At 40.2% G+C, this 18650-nt stretch overlaps 1 protein-coding gene across 1 annotated transcript; it reads right to left on the bottom strand.

Moving 5' to 3' along the window:
- Positions 1–12044: 12044 nt before the first annotated feature.
- Positions 12045–15016, bottom strand: LOC311038659 (uncharacterized protein; the record flags this gene model as incomplete). Its single annotated transcript, XM_084048229.1, has 4 exons — positions 12045–12150; positions 12361–12572; positions 12716–12856; positions 14999–15016. The coding sequence occupies 4 exons, from the start codon at positions 15014–15016 to the stop codon at positions 12045–12047; spliced, it is 477 nt and encodes a 158-aa protein (XP_083904355.1).
- Between the last annotated feature and the right edge of the window lie 3634 nt (positions 15017–18650).

The following is an 18650-nucleotide window of genomic DNA, read 5'->3' as shown; positions in this document are numbered from 1 at the left end:
GTACTCTGTTACAAGTAAAAGTCTGGAATAAAAAATGTACTTGAGTAAAAGTACAAAAGTATTGGCATCAAAATGTACTTAAAGTACCAAAAGTAAAAGTACTAAAATATTTGAAAATAGCAGATCTACAAGCTCACAACGCGTCGCATCGCGACGCGTTGTGAGCTTGTAGATCGACTATTTTCAAATAGCCTAGGTATAAAATAGGGCTAAAGTGGTTACTGTATGTAATATAATAATTCATATCTGAAAAGTAACTAGTAACTAAAGTTTTCAAATAATTGTAGTGGAGTAAAAGTACAATATTTGCCTCTGAGATGTGGAGTGGAGTAGAAGTAAAAGTATTGGAAATTGGAAATACTGAAGTAAAGTACAAATACCTCAAAACTGTACAAAGTAAATCTACTTAGTTACTTTCCACCACTGATCTCCAAGTACAACCAAAGTCCTCATCAAGGACACACATTTGTATCTGTAGCTCCGACCAGTCCTGGACTATATGGACATTCTTTCAAATAGGAAAATCAATCCATACAGAACAGTGAAGGATGCATGCTCTGTCAGTGTTAGTGAGACAGGCCTTTAGATTGTGGAATATATAAATTAGCACAGTATATGTGCTGAAACGTTGGTGAACTTACTGGATTTGGAGGTTTTCAAAATGTCAGAAGGGCTGATGTAGAACAGGGTAGTAACTGGAACATCTGGCGGGTAAAATGTACACACACACACACACACACACACACACACACACACACACACACACACACACACACACACACACACACACACACACACACACACACACACACACACACACACACACACACACACGCTTGTATTACTATACTTGTGAGGACATCAACACTTTAGGACAGCCATGTTATGAATGCCATTTACAAATAATAATTGCCATTTTAACTGTAAGCCTAAAGCCGAAAAACAGCAGATCTATAAGCTCACAACGCGTCGCAGCGCGACGCGTTGTGAGCTTATAGATCGGCTATTTTTCGGTGCATGACACTGGCGCGCAACTAAGTATAAATCATGTTTAACTCTAATTCCAATCCCTAAACCTAGCCTCTAAAGCACCTAAATGTCTAATCCTGACCTGAATGTTTTTCTAATTATAGACGTATCTCTAAAAAATGTTTTTTTTTTAACTGTAAAAAAAACATTTGTCTTGTGAGGACCAGGAAAACTGTCCTCACAATGTATATTTCTTCAAATTCTACTATACTTGGTCCTCGCAAGTATAGTAATACAAACACACACACACACACACACACACACACACACACAGTATTATATATACATACTCTAGGCATGTAACGATTTGTTGTAAATCGATTTAAACTGGTCACAATTTAAATCGATTTAATAAAAAAAAAATTGTGATGCAAATAGCAGGAAAAATTAACATAAGATAATTGATAAAAAAGAGTTTTCAGTCATTTACCACTGTATTGAAAAGAGGATAAGAGAAAACACAATATTGTGAAGAAAAACAAATTGCATTGGTCTGGAAACTAATTTTGTGTTTAAGAAATCGTGACAAATCGTATCGTGAACCTAGTATCATGATTCGAATTGTTGTGTGAATCGTTACATGCCTAATATACACAGTATATTTATTTTCAATTAAGACAGTTGAAGACCAGGATATGTTAATTCTATGAACCTCCTTTCCCTGCCATCAGGTAGCCCATCCTGCCATTGCGGATGGTGTCCACCAGGGGGTCGCTCTCCTTGAGGACCCTGGAATACACAGGGGAAATAATGTTGGTTGTTGTCAGGCAGAAACCTCTTATCTCCATATTCTAACTTTTAGTTTTTTCGTGAATTAATTTCCTACGTGATCACACTACAGCTTCACACAACACTATCAGATCTACAAGCCTGCAACGCAGTGCAACGCGACGCGTTTCAAGCTTGTAGATCTGATACTTTCGCTCCTGAAAATGAACGGTTTTGGACAAATGAGGTTTCTACCCAAGAGAGACGATCACACTCTGTTACAAGTAGTCTGGAATTAAACATCTACTTGAGTAAAAGTACAAAAGTATTGGTATCAAAATGAACTTAAAAGTACCAAAAGTAAAAGTACTAAAATGTTTGAAAATAGCAGATCTACAAACTCAGAACGCGTCGCGATGCGACATGTTCTGAGCTTGTAGATCTGCTATTTTCAAATAGCCTAGGTTTAAAATAGGGTTAAAGTGGTTAATGTATGTTTTAAATAATATAATGATTTATATCTGCAAAGTAACTCAAGTGTTCAAATAATTGTAGTGGAGTAAAAGTACAATGTTTGCCTCTGAGATGTAGTGGAGTAGAAGTAAAAGTATACACAATTGGAAATACTCCAGTAAAGTAAAAGTACTTCTACCTTTTACTTAAGTACAGTACTTGAGTAAATGTACTTATTACCCCCCCCCCACACACACACACACACTCTTTTAGGCCTAGTAATTGTATTTTACTCACCTTGGCAAATGTGATATTTTCTGTAAATCTTTCCCCAGCAACTGTAGTGAAGCGAATAATTTCATCTTTCTTTCACTGGGGGATAAAACATTGTAATTAGCTTTGTGGATAACATTACATTATGTCTAATAGCTGCTATTAAAAAGCAAAGAGAAGTTCAGAGGTCCATTACTTGTCTCTGAAGAGGCCATACAGGTTAGAAAGGCCCGCCAACTTCACTGAGAATTCCTCAAAATCCTTTGTCCTGTTGAGGCGGTCAAAAAGAAACAATTAAACACAATACAACTAAAATCTATGAAATAGGCTTTTCACTAGACTTGCCCCCACTAGTGGTATTGCTGCTCCTCACACCCAACCATGCAGTGCAAAGTGGCTTGAAACACCCACTACTGCCAGCCTTACAGTCCTGTGTTGGTTCTTAAAATGTTTTCTAAATCCTAACAGATTTTTGAAAAAAAATATAAAACATTTTTTTTCACAATTTTTCAAAAATAGCAGATCTACAAGCTCGCTATTTTTGAATAGCCCAAAGGAATCTAAAGTGACACACACAGATGAGTTCCAGGTCTTAATGGGTTAAGGACTTTTAAGACCTTCTTAATTCCAAAATAATAATAATAATGAAATGTAAAAAGACCATTACTGCATCAAACTATACTATAAAAAAACTGGTCAAAGATTGTTCAAATTGTCATAAAATAGCTGATCTACAAGTTGTGAGCTTGTAGATCTGCTATTTTCACAATATGTATCTGTGGAACCGAGACAAACTAATATCTAACGCCTCAACTGATACAATTTTAAGTGCTTGTCAGGGTGGGGGGGGGGGGGGGGGGGTTCCACAGTTCAAATATGATTATTTTGGAGGGTCGTGTCCTTAAAGGGTTGAGAACCAGTGCTGTATTGTATAGTAAAGATACTGTAAAAAAACAGCAATATTTAAAGTGGAAAAAAATAAAAGGGCATGGGGTTCATCCTCCTGGGAGCATAAACTGGCAAATTCCATGACAATCTCAGCCAGTAGTTGTTTTGATATTTCTCCTATGGTGCAAAATAACTGTCAGATGGAGGAACCAACACACTGTAGCAGTGTTGATTTCGTCAAATGTTCATCGACTACCTTTTTTCACTGAAAAAAACAAATTAAAAACTAAATAAAAACTAAGCTATGATGACTAAAACTAGACTAAATGTACTGACAATTTTGTCAACAAATACAAACTAGACTACAATGTTATGGAGGGACAGTGGAGAAGAGATCCAGTTGAAGTCATTTTATGTTTTGTGCTCTGAAAATAGTCGATCTACAAGCTCACGTTGTGGCTTGTAGATCTGCAATTTTCAGCATGCAACCAAAAGTCAAATCAGCCATTATGACGCCATCCGCCACCGCCAAAATACATTTCAGTCGACTAAATCAAGTCAACTGTAGATTTAGTCCACTAAAATCCTATATTTAGTCAACTAAAACTAGACAAAAACTAAAACATTTCAGATGACTAAAACTAAACGGAATTTTATTCAAAAGACTATGACTAAAACTAACTTGCTGTCAAAATCAACACTATACTGTAGACACTGGCATTCTTAAAGCCCTGCCACTAATGAGGCTCAAATACATACATAAATACTGACATTATATTACACACAGTGAAATGCAGAATAAAACAAAATGTTGATCACGGTACGGCTTACCTCAGCGGCTGAAGCAGAGACTCGTTAGACTGCAAAACACATTCCATGTGGTCAGTGTTATGATGTAATGATGACAGGAATGAGTCAAACTGTTAGATTACAGGGGTCTTCAACAGGTGGTCCGGGAACCCTACCTAGGGCGTCTCAGAGACTCCGAGGACCCCCTGTAGTAACTCTGAGTCAGACTTACTGAGCAGAGGTTTGGTGTGTAGACCGTAGATGGAAAAAAGAGCAGTCCAAGTACAGAGTGAAAGGTCAAATTTCACTCTGTAAGTATTGAGGGTTTAAGTGGTTAAATGTCTGAAAATACACATTAAGGGAGACACAAAGGAGACTCTTTGTGTCTCCTACCGGAACCGCTGCCGGTCATCAAACAATTTTCTTAGGAATGAGACAAAAACGAAAAAAATATCCATGAATTCAAGTCTTCATGGGGTGACTAATCCATAGGAAAAAAAAAGTCATTTTGGCGGTGAACTATCCCTTTAACATGACAGTTTTTTCCAACATGACAGTGCTGTCAAACAAATATGAAGCTATCTATGAAATCTATGACAAAGTTTAATCTGCAACACAATGTTATACAATATGTAGTGGGGAGGGTCCCTGCTTCATCTCTCTCTGAGCTAAGGGGTCCTTGCTCCTCAAAAGCGTTGAAGACCCCTGTGTCAGAATGTTGAACTTGACTTGTCACAAAGCTCTCTCTTACCTCAGGAGCCTCTCCACACAGGGCCAGCTTGACGTCTTCCACCCGGCCCGCCGGCAGCAGCAGGACCTCCAGGTAGAACATGTCAGCTGTCAGGTAACATGTGGGCTCAGTGAAGTGGAAGCCCATGCTGCTGAGACAAGGGCAACATGCTGCACTGTGTCATTCTGACATTAAATACATGGATTAGAATAGAGCCGGCTATATTGGCATTTGGCTTCTTGTTTGTTAAGAGAGATTGCAAAGACAATATTCGCACATCCACCCTTGTTCAGATGCAGGTGAGTTGGACAGTGACAAATGAAGCGATCTTGAACAAAATATTCATGAACAAAGATCCCTCACTCTGCTCTTGCTCAGCAGCATCAGTTTTATTCAGATTGACATTGGACGTTTTGGTCCCTCTGGACCTTCATCGTTCTACTAAAATTAGATATTTATTTAAACCAAGAGGCTAATTTAATTAATTATGTTAATTACTAGCAATACTATTAGGGGTGGGGAAAAAATGATTTCAGTATATTCAGCATTGTGACAATCTCCATTTAGTATTTGAATCCAAGAAGAGTTTATTATAGTTAAACGTTTTATTCTAATTGCAATGAAATTAATTGATTTGTCTTCATGAATACATTTTAATTGTGTCCAATCTGTATGGTAGAGTACGTTAATACAATATAACTGATACGATTTGGGGTGGTTGTACTTTGTCTCGTTTAGATCGTGTCAAAGGTCATGTCTCACCTAGACACAGGATCTGACATGAATTTTGACCTGAAGGTCAAGATTCAATTTATCCCCTGAGCAAGCAGATCCGAGGTAGAAGAGGAGGGGAGCAGTATATTATTTACCCGATTTGTTTAGCAATCAATTCCAGACGAGACATCATGGTGTTCACAGAATTCACTAGAATTGATACATTACATTATTCACAGATATTAACAGTATTCAATGAATATCATAAAATGCATTTCAAAGGGTTACACTGATGCCTTTGAATGACGTCATACTTCTCATAATATCCAATTGATATAAATAGAATGATCGTTATATATATATATATATATATATATATATATATATATATATATATATATATATATATATAGCTTGTTTTTACCATTTAAAGTTTCGTGAAGCCGTTCCAGGCATCTAATCATAGGCTCGTTGGGTTTGGAGGCATCTCTGGATCTCTCCTACAACACATAATGGATGATATTCAAGTCGTTAAAGCCTCAATGTGTGATATTTTTGATAGTCACAACAAGGCCTGAAAATTAAGTGCACGATATGCAGGTTTCAATTGACCAATATATGCATGCACTGGCTGTCACGTGTTATTGTCAGGTTTATTATATTATTTTATTTTATTTTATCTCACCACTCAGAGTGCTGAAACACTGGCCTGCTATTCTCCCAAGACTTGGGGCTCCCATATTCTCAAGGGGGTGCTCCTTCCATTCCGACATCTCGCCACTCCGACTAGTGGCTTCCGCGTGCGGTTAGGGTTAGGTATAGGGTTCGTTAACGTCGGAAGGGCGACATGTCGGAAAGGCGAAATGCACCCATTCTCAAGCTCCTCGACATCTTGATATCTGCTCAACCCTCTTATAGCCATGCTTCTCACGTCTGCATTATGGTGGCTTTTCCAGTGCAGGAAGGATAACTGAATCTAACTGCATTTCATCTCAAAGGGCCATTACAACAAGCTGTTGCTAGATACAAATAAACAACCCATATACCTCTTCACTTGGCATGATATCAAACAGCTTGCCCAACAGTCACTACTAGGTTTGTCTCACATTGACTATTGTTCTGTGATGAAGTTTCCATAGACAAGGGCTGCGGATCCCGGGTGAGATGACGCAGGGGAGAGGCAGAGCTTGATTTTCTTACTCGTTTTTCTTCTCGTTTGTTTATAATGTATTTTTTTTAATGGCACAGCTCGATATAGCAGTGTTAAGTATCAAATGTTAACCTCATACCTTGCACTACATTTTGTATCGATCCAAACAAACAAAACACATAGGACAGAGTCAGACTGAGTCATTAATTGCTAGATGTTTCAACGTGCTTCAACCTGGACCCAACTATATTAATATTTCAAAGCAACATTTCCCTGGACAGATCGATGATCCATGGAGTGGTTCTTAACACTTTAAGACCTAGAACGCATCTGTGTCACTTTATATTTCTTTGGCTATTCAAAAATAGCAGATATACAAGCTCATGGCGCGGCATTGAGTGCCGCGCTATGAGCTTGTAGATCTGCTATTTTTGAAAAATCTTGAAAAGATGGTTTGATTTAAAAAAAAAATGTTTTAGAATTTAGGATTTAGAAAACATTTTTAATAATCGCTTCAGGTTTTAATGGGTTGTTAACATGCATCTGTTGGTCTTACCATGCATCTGCGGACCAGGCGGAAGGTTTCATTCCATGGCTTCTCTGCATATTTCACATGCAGATCAGAAATGATCTTCACTGCAGCACAATTAAACAGAAAGGTGATCCAACTTAATGCATTGGTCAAATCCATCCACACTAAACAGCTTAAACTATTACCCTAACACAAACATGATTTAAGTTTATTTATTCAAAAGAGTTATACAGAGTTATACAGTTAGAAAGTGTCTGTCAGAGACACTCTTTGTTTTTAGTTTTTTTCCACATCACAAACAAACAAAGACAGGACAAACACGTCCCCTCCAAATATTGTATTGAATTATCACATTTCTTTATTTGAATATTAAAGGATAATAATGATGAAAATAATGAACTTTGCCCCAAGTTACCTGGCTTTTGAAAGTCCATGTTATGGTTGAACTGCATCAAACCTTCTTTTCCTCTGAACACACCAGGAGTACATGGGGGCGGGGCCAATCAATTAGGCTAATCAGCAGCAGGCTGCTTGTGTCAACAGTTTGTGTGTGTGTGTGTGTGTGTGTGTGTGTGTGTGTGTGTGTGTGTGTGTGTGTGTGTGTATGTGTGTGTGTGTGTGTGTGTGTGTGTGTGTGTGTGTGTGTGTGTGTGTGTGTGTGTGTGTGTGTGTGAGTGTGAGTGTGTGTGAGTGTGAGTGTGAGAGAGTGTGTGTGTGTGTGTGTGTGTGTGTGTGTGTTACGTTCACTCAAGAACTGTACTTAAGTAAAATGTTGAAGTACTTTTACTTTATTCATTGGGTTTGTACCCTGTCCTTCTGCGTCTTGGCTTTGATCAGTTCCCCACAAGGAAATTCAGGAAAGTCAATTATTGATCAACACATTGTCCTATGTAACGTCTGCACTACCCATGGTGGTCATCTTCCAATGAACCACACAGCTCAACTATTAACACCCCTAGCATAGGGGCCCTTGTATATTTACATTCATATTGTTTGAGTTTACTGATTGTTGGCTCCTGTAGCAAAGAACATGTCTGATGTAGCACATATACTGTGTAATGACATGTATGAGTGGAGCACTCTGGTACAAGACGACAGTGAAGCTCACAGCCATGCCAGGTTATGTACAACAGTTACAGTGTTGGGGGCTATGACACTTACAGGGCTTGGTAGGAGAGGCAATATAGGTCTTTAGTGGTGAGACAGGACAGGAACTCTTTGGACACAGCTGGCAGGAATGGGCTGAGCCTTTGCTTGAACCACAGATCAATAAACGCAGGTTTCTTAAAGTTGTCTGAGCTGAAAGTGTCCAGTCGGATCTCTCCAATGGAATCCACAATCAGCGATGTTGCAGGGTTAAACGTCTACAAGGAACGGGGAGATGCAAGGAGAATTCTTCAAAAATGTTTATCATAAGATTTATATTAGTACATTATTTTATTTTAAAGGAATGAATTAAAAAAATATATTTAATATTTGATATCATATTGTTTATGTCCCTCAAACGTTTTTCAAAAGGTTTGAGCCCAAATCAAGCCTCAGATATACTCATTCCAACTAACTTCTCTGGCTTATAAAGCACTTTCACCTTTAATACCACATTGTCCTGATTTGCACAAGGCGCTATTGAGCCAGTTTGTATGCATGTTATCTCCTGATTCTGAGTGGAAAAAGTAAAAAAGAAAAAAAAAAGAAAACAAAAATCAAAAACTGATTGTATGACGTTCTATAGTAGTGTGTATATCTGTCCGTCTCTTATATGTCATTATGATGTGTGTGCGTGGGGAACCCATTTGAAACAAACAAGCCCAGTGCTTTAATGAGTCTTCCAGTTTAGTAGACCTTGTATTGCGAATTTGTACTTCCATGTACTGTTGTTCTCATGTCTTACTAAATAAAGTACATCAATCAATCAAGCCTGTTTTGAGACCAATTTACATAAACCCCCAGATATGCTGTGAAAGCCTGAGTGCTCAAACTGGGGTATTTTTGGGGATAGAAGAGAGGTAGGGGAGACCAAAAATATACAAAAAAGAAGTTCAAATTCAGTTAAAATTCATAGTGTAGTCCCTTTAAAGATAAGGACATTTGGAGTATGAAGTAGTGGTTAGGGATTATTAATGGTATTATAATAGGATTCAAGTTCACTTGATGGGAGAGTAGTTTCATTTTATGTAGTCCAATAGCAACTCCTGGCCAGTTAAGAAAAAAATGCAATACATCCTCTAAACAAGGCAATATCGCAGAATGTGAGATCGGTGAAAAGCCAAGGAAATAACCAAGTTTCAAAACCAGAACCATCTTTATTTCATTTCCCACATACAGTATGGGCTCATTGCTTATTGAACGAGCCAGTAAAGTTAGATTATAATTTATCATGTTATTGGTATTTAAAATATATCATCACACTTACTATTTAATAATTTCACAGTGCTTTATGGACATGCGTTTAGCGTATTTAAAAACATGGAATTTAACAATGAACCATAGATATTCAATACCTATTTAATTTCAGCGATCAGTTATTCTTTCCTCAACATACAGTAAAACCTGCAGTTATTTGTTTAGTTTTACTGTGTCTAGTTATAACTAAATCTTTTACTGTGTTGGCAAGAAGATCCAGAGCTGCATCCAGCACACCAAGAGGCCTTGGACAGGAACAGCTTCCAGACTGGTTTGGAACCAGTGGAGTTGGAACCAGTGGAGTTGGGGGACTGGTAACATTTTAAAACTGCTGCAAGATCCTGTGCTGTCAACATGGACAGCTGGATGGAGATAATGGAGAGAGTAGAACAGAAACAAATACAGGAAAAGTTGAAAGAAGTCAAGATGAGAAAGTGTAGCCTACTGTTGAGTTAAATATGAGAGACATAATTAGGGGCTTACTGAAGCACAAGCGTATTCTTCAATGCCGTAGTCGCAAAAACGTCCACTCATCTGCCCACTGTTGAGGAGCTGTAGTGCAGTGCTTTAGAAGATTGGAAAATAAAATAAAACATTTCTTACAAGATGATTCTTCATGAAAATAAATCTGATCAGAAGCGTTGCCTCAGAAAACATACCTGTTTACTCCAGCACAAATGTCTGTTTCTGAAAAGACAAAGGAGTAAATGGATTAATGATGATAATTAGCAAAACATTTACAAATATATTTAACATGAATAAGTCAAGAAAATGTATATAATACTTACCATTTGTAGGAGTAACATTGCACTTGGGGGGAAAAAGATTGAAATAGTTGTGAATTAGCGCACAATGAGCCACTACTCTGCTTAAGATTTAATGCTTAAATTCAAATGAAGGTACTTACCTCTCCGGTGTATATTGTGCAGCCTAAGAAAAGAAAATTGGATATAATAAGGATCTGGCTCAATTTTAAGAACACCATGGCTAAACAAAAATGAACATTGTAAATTAAGTGTAAACATATAGACCAATTATTTGTTTACTAACATTGAGACTGGACGCACAGGTGATTGTTTCACGCAATCAATTCCCAACCTGTTATTTCGGGCTGCGCTGGTTTCAGCGCACCCCAACCCCCTCTTGTGTGTTGGCTAGTGAGGCGCGTCCTAGCGAGACCTGATAGAATGGGTTTCATTGCACGCATACTGGTTGCACGCATACTGGTTCTTATCAGTGTGACGTCGTCTGTTAAGGGGTCTATAAAGCAGATAGAAGATCTCACCTGGTGGAACTTGCTGAAGTAAAGCCAGCTTGTTGTTTGTGACGGATGATGCTACACTCTGAGGAAGAGTAAGCAAGGCCTGGTCCAGTCTGGTGAAACTGAAACCCAAAAGGTTGCGGGTAACATAGGCCAATAATAATGAATGAAAAAACTTCAACCTGGTCTTCAAAAAACAAACAAAACAAAAATATTGATAAAAACTTACACCATTTTGTATGATGAGCAGGAAATGTTTCCCTGTCAAATGACAAAAAAAGAGGTTGTCATTTCACAACAAACATACACAGTTACCGTTTCTCTCATTATTATGCTATAGTTTTTACCGTTCCAGAGAACATAACAAGGTGGGACAGAAACTCAGCCAATCCCCTCTCCTCTGGGGAAGCAGTCAGATAGTCAAACACTGAGGTGATGACAACGTCTTTCTCAGCAGGAAGAGGCAACACCACAAGTTCTGCACTCTGCTTTGGAGACAGGAGCCTTACAGCCTCCAGCTGGACCGGGAAACAAAAAGATACAGAAAAATATTAACACCTTCACTGGATTTTATATTAAAGTAACAAAGTAATTACCTATTACGTGTAGGTTTAATAATTTTTCCATGTTATTTGTGTAGCAGCTCTAAAGTATTACAGGGGAGAAGGCCGGGTTGAGATTCAGGAATTCTTGGACAGACACAAGAACTGAGAATTGCCCAAAGTTGTTCTGCAACCAGTAAACACTGCTGTTGGACACACAGCCTCGGTCTGGAGGGGACAGATCAGAACGAAACATTAAAGGGATAGTTCACCCCCAAATTGACTTTTTTTCCTATCGATTAGCCCCCCCCCTGGAGACTTGAATTTGATGACCGGCAGCAGTTCCGGTAGGAGAAACAGGGTCTCCTTTGTGTCTGCTTCCGGAACCGCTGCCTACCAGTCCACTGTTCATCCAATTATTGGCTTAGGAATGCGAAAAAAAAACAAAAACATATCCATGAATTCAAGTCTCCATGGGGTGACTAATCGATGTCAGTCAATAGTAAATTATCCAGTAAAAAGAGCCCATTCAGAACCAAGTATAGACTCAGTTATTGAGATAATGTAGTTAGTCAGTACCTGACTGGCTTGGACAGGAAAGGGAGGATTAGCTCCTTCAGGACCAAATGATGCTGCTGTGAGGTCATGTTGTCAAACTGATGGCTAAACTCCTTCAAACTGTGAATAAAGCAAAACACAATGAGAAATAATCTTCTCTATAAAAGGAGGAAAGTTATCATTGTGAGTATGACTTAACCTTATGGGGACCTAAACTCTTCAATTAAACAAAATGTCATATCAAACCAATAATTCAATGTGAATTACATTTGCACATATTAATGTGATTGGGTGATAATGATGATTAATAGCCTCCAGGTCAATACTTACACTTGCTGGTATGTGTGACAGCTGAGGTTCCTGCTGCTGAGGCATTGTAGAAACCTTCCCGGTGCAGATGACAGGAAACCTCTCAAACGTCCAGAGAACCACTTCCTGATGACATCACTGTCCCTCAGCTGTTCATTACTCAGCATCGATAGTCTCATCTCTCCAATCACATCCAGAGCCACAGATGCCGATGGACCAATCATGGTCTCAGACTACACGAAGAATTACATGTGTCAATATGATGTTTAACTGAATTACTTTCAGTGTTTGGTCATTGTTGTATATCAATTCATTATACAATTTATCAGTTTAATTTGAGTTTGTTTCAGTGTCTAGTTAAAGCAAATTTTTATACCGTGTTGGCAAGAAAATCCAAAGCTGTGTCCAACACCCCAAAGGACTTGGACAAGAAGAGCTTCCAGACTGGTCTGGAACCAGTGGAGCTGGGGTTACACTTCATCACTGCTGCCAGATCCTGTGCTGTCAACATGGACACCTAGGTAGAGATAATGGAGAGAGAGTTGTTTAAAATATGAGTGTAACGAAGAAAGACACCTCCGGGTACTTTTAAATAGAATGTAACGGTTGAGGCAGCGAATTTGGACTAGATTCCGGTCACAGAATCAGGGGAGTCTGGAGAAGGGATTTCTTTCCAATCATTTATTTGTCTTAGAACAGTATGAATGTGTGAGGGTGAATGTGTGGTATTGTTTCATGAACGCACAAAGGATAGGGGATCAAGGTACAAGGGAACAGGAAGAAACATATATAAAGAGATCGTCGTGTCATACTGGTCCTGCTTATGTCAAACACTCTACTGACTAAATAGACTGTCAGTGGGTAAGTACCATGTCAGGCCACTAGGCGTCGCTGACAGGCTTTCTACAATGAGGGACTTAAGTGACTTACTGAAGCACAAGCGTATATTCTGCAATGCCATAGTCACAAAAACTTCCAATCATCTGCCCACTGTTGAGGAGGAGCTGTAGTGCAGTGCTTTTGTGAAAGAAAGGAATAAAAGGTTCAATCATTTCCTACAATACAACAACATGATTATTTATTAAAGGTAGGGTAAGTGATATTTTTTGGTTAAAACAAAAAGTATTTTGTTAAAAGGTTAAAATACTATATTCTGATAGTAATCATTGCTATAGAGTGTGTTTTCAGAAACAGGAGTCTCCCTGTCTCTTCAGCTCTTTAATAAACAGAAAATACATTTTCCGGTAGGTGTCAAAATCTCAGCCAATCAGGAGAAAGTACCCATTTTTAAGCTTAATTTGTATAGTGTTCCACTTCCAATTTTGTCTGCTCATTTCTTAGTGTCATCACGTCCAATTTCACTTGTTTAATCTATATCCTCATTGAGTTCTCTATCCTGATTGGATGAAATTGGAAATGAAACTGAAACTGAAACGAAAATGCATTTTCTGTTTTATAAAGAGCTGGAGAGACAAGGAGGAGACTCCTTTTACTGAACAAACACTCTATAGCAATGAGTACTATCACAATATAGAGCCATTTAACACTTATTTTGACCAAAGAAAATCACTTACCCTACCTTTAAATAAATTCACCTGTTAACTCCAAGACAAATGTCTGCTTCTGTGAAAACAGAGCAACGAATTAAGGATTGAAAAAAATAACTAAAGAATATGTTCTGGGAATGCAAGTGGTTTGGAAACCATTTCTGTTCAAAGGGATTTAGGAAGGCATGGCGTCTCTGACGCATGTTGTATATAGAATATTGATATTGCCTTTGTGTATGAATTCTGCTTTTACAAATACATTTGGCTTGCCATACTTGACAACGTTTCACAAAATACTAGGTCAAGAAAAGTATACAACACTTACCACTTGCTGGAATAAAGTTGCACTTGCGGAAGAAAAGGGGGAAATAGTTGTGAATTTGATGACATTTAACTAATACTCTACTTAACGTTTAAAACTTGAAAACAAGGGGGCGCGGTGGCGCAGTCGGCAGCGCTGTCGCCTCACAGCAAGAAGGTCCTGGGTTCGATTCCCGCTGGGGATGCTGTGGGCGCTGGGGGCGTGTCTTCTCCTCCGCGTCATCAGCGCCCATACCCTTAACCAAACACTGCACTATGCTGAAACTATGGTGAGCGACTATTTGTTATTATTATATTCAAATGGCCTTTTAATATTTCTCTTGCACTTAAATGCAACTCAATGTTTTGTGTAAAGCGCTAGTTCTCAATGTGGGGTCCTTGAGGGGTTTCCAGGGGTCCCAAGTTAAGTGACTATAGGTGGTACCAAATGGACCCAGGTCTGTAACTGTGGCCTGATCCCTAATAATGCATATGGGGGTAATTGAATAAAGAAGGTTGAACGCAATTATTTGCGACTATGGCAATTATTTTTGGTATAATAGTCATGTTATAATTTTATATTTTCAAAAATGGTGGAAATGGCAGATCTACAAGCTCAAAACGTGTCACAATGCGACTCGTTTTGAGCTTGTAGATTTGCCATTTTCACTTTTTTAGTGCCCAAATCTGGAGACTACTGATGCCCCAGACTGACCCCATGAAGTCTAAGAACTACATTGGGTCTAACAGTTATTGGACCGTGTCTTGTTTTGTCGTCACTGGATTCATATTGGCAATGTTCCTTTATATACTTTATCGCCGCTGGACATGGCATCAACTAAATTATTTGTACCCTTCAGTCTCATACAGGCGGAACAGACACGCAGAAGAATTACTCCTTCTCCTTTGAGAAGGAATAATAAAGAAGTCTTTGAGCCCCATTGCTCACAGGAAGAGGTATTTATATATATGTGTGTGTATATATATATACTCACTTTCTCACTCACTGTCCTGTTGGATATGTTAAGACTTCTTAATTAGCTGTTTATAAAAAAAAAATCTCTCTCCTTCCTCCAGGTCTTTGCAGAGATCTCCCTCCTTGTGCAGTCGGCCCTGGATGGTTACAATGTATGTTGTTTCGCATAACGGCCACACGGGGAGTGGCAAAACGCACACCATGGAGGGAGAAGACACGGAGGATGGCAGGGGAGTCATTCCACGGGCAGTCCAGCAGGTGTTTACGGCAGGAAGGAAACTGGAGGAGCATGGCTGGCAGTTCTCCTTCACAGCAAGTTTTGTGGAGATTTACAATGAGACTCTGCGTGACTTGCTGTACACCGGCAAGGCCAGCAACCGGCCTGAGCACGAAATCCGTAAGGCTGCCAACAACACCGTGACCGTCACAAACCTCACCTACAAGAAGGTCACTTCAGAGGACAAGGTTAACAATCTGATAGCCCTGGCAAACCAGAATCGTGCCACCGCTCAGACCAGCGTTAATGACCGCTCCTCCCGCTCCCACTCGGTGTTCCAGCTTGACATCGTGGGAGAGAACGCGGACAGGGACCTGAAGTGCAACTCTACCCTATGCCTGGTGGACTTGGCCGGCAGCGAGCGTGTTCAGAAGAGCCAGGCTCAAGGCGACCGCTTCAAAGAAATGACAGCCATTAACGGCTCCCTCACCAACCTGGGCATTGTCATCACTGCCCTGGCAAACAAGGAGAGTTTCATTCCATACAGGAATTCCAAACTTACTTATCTTCTGCAGGGATGTTTGGGAGGAAACAGCAAAACGCTGATATTTGCCAACATCTCCCCAGAGGTCCCCAGGCTCCTTCTCACTGAACTTTGGCATCAAACGCAAGCTCTTCACCAAATCAAAAGGTTGCTTTTCTGAAGCTACACTTCCTCCTCCCTCCAACATTGTCTGGTCCATCTTACCTTCCTTTACTAGCTCTACCTTCTCCCTCTGCAGATTGATTCTCAATTTTTCCATTTCAAATCTCTCTCGTTCTACTTCTACCCTTTCTTTTTCAATTTTAAGCTGTTGTTTAGTCCTCTCCATTTCTAGCTTAATAAGCATCAGTTCTTTTTGTTCTGAAAATGACAGATTTTGGGTCGGTGGCGGCACCGCCGCACTGTCTCCCTCCCCTGTTTCATTACCTGGCAATATACCAATATCTTCCAAGCCAGCACTTAATACTACCTTAAATGTCTGTACTATCCGTCTCCTGTCCCCAATGTCAATTTTATAATGGTCAGCAATTTCTAGGAGTTGCTCCCTTGTACAGCTTTCCAAAAAATCTGACGGTGACGCAAAAAATGCATCAATTTGAGCCATTTCAATTAACAGTTAAATGTATACTGGACACAAGTTAAATAAAACACTGATACAATACAACTTTAACTGAGTAATCTGGAGCGTCCCCTAGCTGCCTAATCCAATCTTATCTAACTCACCCCTAGCTCTTCATGAGGTGTTGCGGGGGTATTTACGCACTTAATATACGCAGGGGACAACGTAATCAGTTGATAATTACGCCGTCAGCCACGTACCGTGCTCCCGAGACAACTGCTACTACCGCGTTCACCCCAACATTACAAAAATACAAGAAAAAAAAACAAATCCACGAAAGTTTAAAAACTAACGTGGCTTATGCCTAACGTGGGACAAACAGTAGCTCCTATCTGAATACTCAGTTTGTCAGTACCAGTGTGTCAAAAAAAAATTGTCCATATACATTCAAATCTCCATGCTCAAAGAAAAAATACGGGGAATCAAAAAATTCAATTTAACGATAACGAAACGTTAAACAAAACACTGCACGCACTGAAACACTTTGAAACCGCTTCAAACAAAGAAAAAGGGAATCCCGAGTTAGGCATTGGCCCAACTTTACATTACGTCACGGGGAATACCCCAATTACTTCAAGACCGGCTTTCAAAAAAAAACAGTCAGTACTGCACGCAAAAAAATACTATAACTTTAACTTCACTTTAAAGTTTTAACAATACTCACTTAAGTTGGAACAAGCCCCCATTTGTCACAGCTTGGATCTAGGCCGTGACAAACATCGGGGAGGAGACCAGGTTGAAGGTGTAAATCAAATACATATTTATTAAACAAGAACTAATGACAAGAAACTAAGGAAGTATAAACAGAACATAGGAAGAATCATATGAGGTGTGGAGTCAGTAATCAGTAGTGTAGATGTGGATGTGTGAAACATGGTGTAGTTCGAGGTGTGTGGATGGAAAGAAAGAACATAATCATAATAATACGGGCATGGAGAATAGGGGGTTGGAGCTGGTGGAGACATGTCTGCTTCTCTCAGCTTCTCCTAGAGACTGGCCATGGCAGGGCTTTTATAGCCTCCTGGAGGCACCGGGCCCAGGTGCTTTCCAATTGGTAATCAGCCCCACCCTGCTTACCTATAGGGCAAGAGTTAATCCAAAGCATCACACCCACAACCACCCAGACTAATATATGGGGCATCACACTGCAGAGAGCACACTACAAGAAACTGCAGTGGGCTGCAAACACAATGCAAATTCCATTCTTGAAAATGAAACGCTCTGCCATCATCCTTCAGGCTGCATTAAGAGGCCATCAGGCTAGAGGAGAGAGAGCCCGACAAAATCAAAATCTTGATGCAGTCCTGCTGGCGATGCTCGGTCCAGAGGCGTACGTTCAAGAGGCAGAGGGAGGCAACTGTGGTTCTACAGCGGAAGGTCCGGGCAGTCTGGCTAGCTAGGTCAGAGCGGGACAACTACAACCGCATGCGAAGTGCCGCCATTACGCTACAGTTCTACTGTTGACGTTGGATTACAAGACGTCAGGTACAAGAAGCAGGCGAGGCACAGAAGAGGCTACGTTTTGCTGCAGCGGCCTTCCACCACCTCAGTGCCATAAGGATCCAGAGATCCCTGAGAGCCCACAGGGCCCTGCAGTCAGCAAAGAAACAGATCCACTCGGTCATCGCCGTACAGCGATGGGTGCGAGCGAGGCAGGAGAGGACACGTTTCCTGTCGAAGAGGAGGAAAGTAGTGATCGCTCAGAGAGCTGTCAGGCGCTGGTTAGCCCATCGCCGCCATGCTGCCGCCGTCATCCAGCGTGCCGCCAAGACATTCCTTCTCCTCAAGCGTCAGAGGAGGCTCCAGAGTGGCATTATCAAAGCTCAGGCTCTGTGGAGAGGGCATCGCTCCCGCATGCTTCATGACAATCCCAAAGTGGTGAAAGTGAGACGCTGCCTACAACGCGTGTCCACTGGTGTCCGAGAAGAAGACGAATTGCGCAACAAGACATCCATAGTGTTGGACAACCTCCTTAAATATAAAGACTTTGCTCACATGCTGGAAGCCCTACAGAACCTGGAGACGGCAACCAGACGGTTGCCGTCAGCGGAGTGCTGTGAACGCCTGGTGGAGAGTGGAGCCACAGTGAACATCTTCATCCTCATCCG

This window comes from Gymnoscopelus microlampas (assembly GCF_963454915.1).
Source record: "Gymnoscopelus microlampas genome assembly, chromosome: 22".
Taxonomy (NCBI): domain Eukaryota; kingdom Metazoa; phylum Chordata; class Actinopteri; order Myctophiformes; family Myctophidae; genus Gymnoscopelus; species Gymnoscopelus microlampas.
Note: the sequence above shows the minus strand (reverse complement) of the source record. Positions and strands in the feature narration are given on the sequence as shown.